Source organism: Palaemon carinicauda, chromosome 14, assembly GCF_036898095.1.
Source record: "Palaemon carinicauda isolate YSFRI2023 chromosome 14, ASM3689809v2, whole genome shotgun sequence".
NCBI lineage: Eukaryota > Metazoa > Arthropoda > Malacostraca > Decapoda > Palaemonidae > Palaemon > Palaemon carinicauda.
In genome coordinates this window covers 79,524,576-79,532,362 of record NC_090738.1, presented here as the reverse complement: position 1 = coordinate 79,532,362, position 7,787 = coordinate 79,524,576, and the positions used below count along the sequence as shown (strand labels likewise).

General features: G+C 29.7%; 1 protein-coding gene across 1 annotated transcript; it reads right to left on the bottom strand.

The window, feature by feature from the left end:
• Nucleotides 1-6,636: 6,636 nt before the first annotated feature.
• Nucleotides 6,637-7,263, bottom strand: LOC137652831 (piggyBac transposable element-derived protein 2-like). Its single transcript, XM_068386231.1, has one exon. The coding sequence runs from the start codon at nt 7,261-7,263 to the stop codon at nt 6,637-6,639; it is 627 nt and encodes a 208-aa protein (XP_068242332.1).
• Between the last annotated feature and the right edge of the window lie 524 nt (nt 7,264-7,787).

The following is a 7,787-nucleotide window of genomic DNA, read 5'->3' as shown; positions in this document are numbered from 1 at the left end:
TAATATATAAATTTATTTATTTACTTAACATGTATCACTAACACCCGTGACCTTAATCAATGTAAATATCAACCATAAAGTTACATGAAAATATTGATAAATTTCTTACACAACTCCAATTAAGCAGGAGATACTTCCTTCTGTGTCGCCAGAATCTGACATTAATGATTATAATTATCATAACAATAAATCAACAAAACCATTAAGAAACATTATATTTGAAACAGAGTAATAATAATAATAATAATAATCATGATAATAATAATAATAATAATAAAAATAATAATAATAAAAACAATACTAATAAAAAGAAAACGAGAAAGTCTGAATAAATATCAAAATAATAATAGTAATAATAATAATAATAATAATAATATAAAAATAACAATACCAATATTGATAATAATGATAATAATGATAATATTAATATTATATTAATATTAATATTAATATTAATATTAATATTAATAAACAATAATAATAATAATAATAATAATAATATATAATAATAATAATAATAATAATAATAATAATAATCACAGCCTCATCATCATTATCATCATCATTATCATCATCATCATCATCCTCATAATATTGATAACATCGACGATAATTAAGTTATAAGCAGAAGACTTTTCTAATTCTATTTGTGATATTCTATATTGAATTACTATTCGTTTCACGCATATTCATGTTATCATCTGATTTATTAGTTAGTATAAATTTACATTAGGCATCAGCATTCACTAATAAATCCAGAGCAGCAGGAGACTGTTTCCACCACACGGCTACACACAAGTACATATACACAACACAGAATTTAGAAGATGCTGTAAGTCCTTCTGACCAGAAACCTCATTAAGAATATATATCGGTACTAAGATATTGTGAATCTTAATATGATTGTTTCATAAGTAGCTGCTAAAATATCACCATTTTTATCAATTAATGGCATTTTAATATATATATATATATATATATACATATATATATATATATATATATATATGTATATATATATATATGTATACTATATGTATATATATATATATATATATATAGATATATATAGATATATATATATGTATATATATAAATATATATATATATATTATATATAAATATATATATATATATATATATATTTATATATATAGATATAAATATATAATCCTATATATATATTATATATATGTATATATATATATATATATATACATATATATATATGTATATATATATATATATATATTCATATGTATATATATATATATGTATATATATATATATATATATATGAATATATATAAATATATATATATATATATATATATATATACATATACATACATATATACATATATTTATTTAGCTTTTCGATCTCGTGAGATTAAAGCTCTGTTGATGGACCTTGATGCTTATGGAGGTGTAGTCCAAGTGGTATTTTTTCCTTTGTTTTTTATAAAGACAGCAGAGATTTCTTAGCTCCAAAGTTATCTGTTATTTTGCACAATTTAGCAAGAAGAGGAGCTTTTAGCACTAGTTGGAGAATTGGTAATGTTACTCCTCTATGTAAATGTGTTTGTGGTAGCTCAAGTCCCACTGATTACCGCCCAATTTCCATAACTCCCTATTATCTAAAGTTTTTGAACGTCTTCTGGCAAAACGTCTTAATAGGTTTGATGAAGGTAATCATCTACTCCCTAGTTTGCAATTTGGTTTTCGTAAAGGCCTTGGAGCATGTGATGCCCTTCTTACAATCTCCAATGCTGTACAGGAATCCCTTGATTATGGTCGGGAAGTTCGTATGATTGGCCTTGATTTTAGTGCTGCCTTTGACCGTGGTAATCATGAGGCCCTTGTTTTCAAACTGAAACAGTTGGGAGTGGGTGGGTCGATTCTTAGCATTATTATTAATTTTTTAAGTAATAGATCTCAAAGAGTTGTTGTTGATGGGCACCATAGTGATTATAGGAATGTGATATCTGGTGTTCCCTAGGGTAGTGTTCTTGGCCCATTACTTTTCATACTATATACACATGACATGTGGTTTTGGCCTAGAAAACAAGCTTGCTGCATATGCAGATGATGCTAACTCTCTTGCATCAATTCCATCCCCTGAATGTAGATCTAGGGTTGGTGAATCCCTTAATAGAGATTTAGCTAGAATTAGTGCATGGTGCAAATTATGGGGTATTAAGTTGAATCCTAACAAAACTCAAAGTATGATTGTAAGTAGGTCAAGGACGGTGGTTCCTCAACATCCGGATCTCAGTATTGATAATGTTTCTTTAAATATGTATGACTCTTTCAAAATTTAGGTGTGATTCTCGACAGTAAATTACTTTTGAGAAACATATAAGGTCTGTGTCTTCTTCAATTTCACAAAAAATAGGCTTATTGAGAAAGTCTTTCAAGATTTTCAGTGATCAATCTATTCTGAAGAAGTGTTTTAATCTTTCATTCTACCTTTTTTTGAGTATTGTTCTCCTGTCTGGTCTTCAGCTGCTGATTCTCATCTTAATTTGTTGGACAGAACTTTACGGTCTATTAAATTTCTTATTCCTGATCTAGATATTAATGTCTGGCACCGTCGTTCAATTAGTTCATTATGTATGTTGCATAAGATTTTTCACAACTCTGACCATCCTTTACATTCAGATCTCCCTGGACAATTCTATCCTGTTCGCAATACTAGGCAGGCAGTTAATTCTAATAGCCAGGCCTCTCCATCACGAGGCTCAATACTACGCAGTACTCTAGAAGTTTTATTCCAGCTGTGACAAGTTGTGGAATAATCTTCCTAATCGGGTGGTTGAATCAGTAGAACTTCAAAAGTTCAAAGTTGGAGCAAATGCTTTTTTGTTGACCAGCAGACATAGTCTATTTATAGTTTATTTATGACATATTTTGTTTTTGATGTTGTTGATAGTTTATTATATGACATGTCTGTTTTGACGTTGTTTCTTATTTAGAATGATTTATTGTTAATTTGTTCTCTTCATTTATTTATTTCCTTATTTCCTTTCATCACTGAGCTATTTTTCCCTGTTGGAGCCCAGGGCTTATAGCATCTTGCTTTTCCAACTAGGGTTGTAGCTTGGATAGTAATATAATAATAATAATAATAATAATATATATATATATAGATATATACACCACACACACACACATATATATATATATATATGTATATATATATATATATATATGTATATATATATATATATATATATATGTATGTATATATCTATTTATATAAATATATATATATATATATATAATTATTATATACATATGTATATATATATATATATACATATGTGTGTGTGTGTGAATATATATATATTTATAAATATATATATATATATATATATGTACATATATATATGAATATATATATATATATACATATATATATATATATATACGTATCTATATATATAGATACATATTATATATATATATTAATGTGTGTGTGTGTGTGGGTGTGTGTATGTGTGTGTATGAATATATATATATATATATTCATATATATAGATATATATATATATATAATATGTGTGTGTGTGTGTGTGTGTACATATATATATGAATATATATATATATATATATATATACATATATATATATATATATATATATGAATAATCTTGCACATTCAAACGTATTTTTCATTTATGAAATAAGCCATATATATTTCCACATTAAATCTGGATTCCCTTGACAACCTCGGGATCAGTACCCCTAGGCGAAATCACTGAAAGACTATAGTATCTGTCTGGCGGGCTTCGAACCCTGATCCAGGATACTTGTGTGACATTGACCAAACCACTCAGCTACGGAGCTGAGTGGTATGCTCAATGCCACACAAGTATCCTGGACCAGGGTTCGAAGACCAACCGGACAGATACCATAGTCTTTGAGTGATTTTGCGTGGGGCTCAGATCATGTGGTTGTTAAGAGAATCCAGACTTTAATGTGTTGATATGTATAGCTTATTTGAAATATATATATATATATATATATATATATATAAATATATATATATATATCTATTATATATATAAAGAGAGATAGATACCATTGTCTTTGAGTGATTTCACCTGGGGCTCGGATCCTGTGGTTGTTAAGAGAATCCACACTTTAATGTGTTGATATGTATAGCTTATTTGAAATATATATATATATATAGTATATAATATATATTTAAATATATATATATATATATATACATATATATATATACATATATATATATATAATATATATTTATATATATATATACACACACACATATATATATATATGTATATATATATATATATATATGTATATATACAGAGAGAGAGAGAGAGAGAGAGAGAGAGATCCATAGGTTGTCAAGAGAATCCAGATTCTAATGTGGTAATACATACGTCTTATTTGAAATATGAAAAACACGTTTAAATGTGCAATATTTTTCATATACATATATATATATATTATATGTATATATATACGATAAATATATATATCTATATATATATATACACACACATATATATATATATATATATATATTTATATATATATATATATATATAATATAAATATATATATATATATATATATATATAGGTAGTTTATAGATATAAAAATAGAAAGAGAGAGAGAGAGAGAGAGAGAGAAGAGAGAGAGAGAGAGAGAATTTCATATACAATATAATATCTGTTAAAAGATATATTGGGTGAATTGTTTTATGCTCTATATTCCAAAATTAGCTCCACACAGATGCTATTGTACATACCTCGCTGAAGTAGAGGTAAAAAACTAAAAATTATGAAAACAGTGATTTGTGTGAAGAAGTTACTATTGAAAAAGAAAATTGATTTGCTCATGATGCTGCTCTTTGGAATTTCACTGAAAACTCGAAAAAAGAGAGAGAGAGAGAGAGAGAGAGAGAGGAGAGAGAGAGAGAGATTGCAACTATAAGAGAGAAAAAGCTTGGTCATAAAATCTTTCATGAGCGACAGGGAGGAAGAAAAACATTCAATATTTGTATAGAGAGAGAGAGAGAGAGAGAGAGAGAGAGAGAGAGAGAGAGAGAGTACTAAAGCTCTGTGATAATTTAGGCAGAGTAAATAACTAATAGTTTTAATGAGTGTGAGAGAGAGAGGCTGGGTACAAAAATTCTTATGATTGATGGAGAGGTCGAATACATTGAATCTTTGAAAGGACAGAGAGAGAGAGAGAGAGAGGAGAGAGAGAGAGAGAGAGATAGTAATATATTCGGTAGGTAGAAAATACATTTAATAGTTTAAAAGAGAGAGAGAGAGAGAGAGAGAGAGAGAGAGAGAGAGAGAGAGAGAGAGAGATAGTAATATATTCGGTATGTAGAAAATACATTTAATAGTTTAAAAGAGAGAGAGAGAGAGAGAGAGAGAGAGAGAGAGAGAGAGAGAGAGAGATATTCGATAGAGAGAAAATACATTCAATAGTTTAAGAGAGAGAGAGAGAGAGAGAGAGAGAGAGAGAGAGAGAGAGAGAGAAAGTATTAAACCTTGTAATGATTAGGGGTAGTGAGACAAGACATTAATTACTTCTTTCAAATAAGAAAGAAAAAGAGACGGGCGTAAATTATAATATACAACTCCACTCCAATTAAGAATGCATATAGACTTTATATTAGCATTCTCATGGGAATTTCACAGCTATCAAATCTGATGCCAATGGCTTCTAGTTAGTTCTTCCATCCCTATAGACTTCCATTCATTGTTATCACTCTCCGAGGAGAATGGGATTTACTGACCTCGGATATGTTCTTAATCCAGATAAGAGAGGATCTAGGAGTGAAGCAACATTACCTTGATTTTAAAAAACTGTTAGTTCTAGGATGTTTTAGATTAGCAATAGTTCATACTAATATTATTAAGAAATATTCTCACTATTTTTATAAAAAGTTCAAGATATTATACACGAGATGTGTTACATGTGTGATCTTACTAATCGAGTAGTTGTATTGGTAAAACTTCATAAATTCAAACTAACAGCAAACGTTTTTATGTTGAACCAGCTAGCATAATTGTCTTTTTAGAGTTTTTATATGGAAAATGTTTTAACCCATTACTGCCTGAATTTTTTTTTCTAAATTTTTTCATTATTTAAGTTTAATATGTATATTTATATGGTATTATCATATATTCAATGTTTTTTCCATGGTATTTGTCCATATATAGGACCTACTATATATAGTAGGTTAGGCAGATACAGGGTACACATTTTTATTGATGAGTATTTTCTATAATAAAATCTTATTGGTATTTTTTCATTACAAGGAGGATGTATTAGAAGCAAGGCACTCAATAATAGTGCGTTTATTACTGAATAATACAAAGAAAATATTGCAGTTTACTGCTAAAATTTGTTGCAATTGTAAGCCCTATTACTTTTGCACGTGCTGACAGTATTTGAATATGTGAAATGGATAATTCTTACTTCTACAAGTGAAATGTTTAACAGAAAATTATGATACGGTAGAGTAAAATAGAAATAAAACTGGTTCATGCTTTAGATAAACTTCCTTCTTAGTTAAATTTTGAGATAAATTCCGTGATATCACACAATAACAAACCAGATACTATAATTAGCAGTATTCTAAAGAACACGACGATGATAATTAGCAAAGCATTTCACACACAATGGAACTCCACACTTCATACACCCTTGCGAAGGACGAGATTTACAAGAGGATAGAGCACATTTCCATGCCTGTTTTCCAAGGGGTTCGACGAGGTGACCAATATTGTCATAACGTACATCTGGAATAACCCGAGATGACTGTCTTGGCCGGCCTATTCCCACACGTGGTTCTGCCTTCTGAAGGTATGTCCTTGCAATGTAGCGCTTGAATGACAGCAGTGAAAGGTTGCTTTCATCAACACGATGCAGAAGCCAGCAGTTCTGAATCGTTGCATCAATTACCCAAGAAAATATAGGCCACCACCACTTTTTCATTCTAATGGATATAGACGTAACAATTGATGTTTTGGTCCATCCTATCAGTGCCACCATGTGCCTGTTGTAATCCCTGATGAGATAAGGACGACTTACACTAATTTTCTTTTTGTCCTTTGCTGACCATCGAGATACACTTTCCAGAGGATAAACAGGAGAAATATTTGATACCACTGAAACTACTGCATTATCCTTCCAGCATACCAACAAGATCTTGTGAATATTATCCACAACAACATCTGTATCTCCTCGAGGAACCTTCTTCATTTCGTTTGTGGAGTTTATAGAACAAGTCTTCGGAATTCTGCTGTCCCTTATTGTTCCAGTTGCTTCATAGTTTATCTCTTGTTAGTGATTTACTAAAGGTAAACTTGTGAAGTAGGTGTCGAAGTAAAACCTCACTGGTATATCTTTGATATGACTTGGTAGTTTTTCAAATAAAATCATCAAAGTGTCCCCACCTTTTCCAAACCTTTCTTCATAGTGACGATTCAACCCGAAGGCTGTCCCTTGGTATACATCAAACGTAGCTAAATATCCAAGTGGAGAATTTAGGCACCAAGCTTTAAATCCAAATCTCACAGGTTTATTCCGAATGCACTGTTTGCATCCATGCCTACCAAAATATTCTATCATTGCTTCATCAAGTGATATATGTTGATCCTTGTTTAGTGCCTGATTATCAGTGGAAGGCAGAAACCGTAATATTTCTTCAAATGTATCACGTGACATTGCCTTAGCAATGAGTTCGACTCCAACATCAGCATCCAAAGACCAGTATAAGCGGCAAC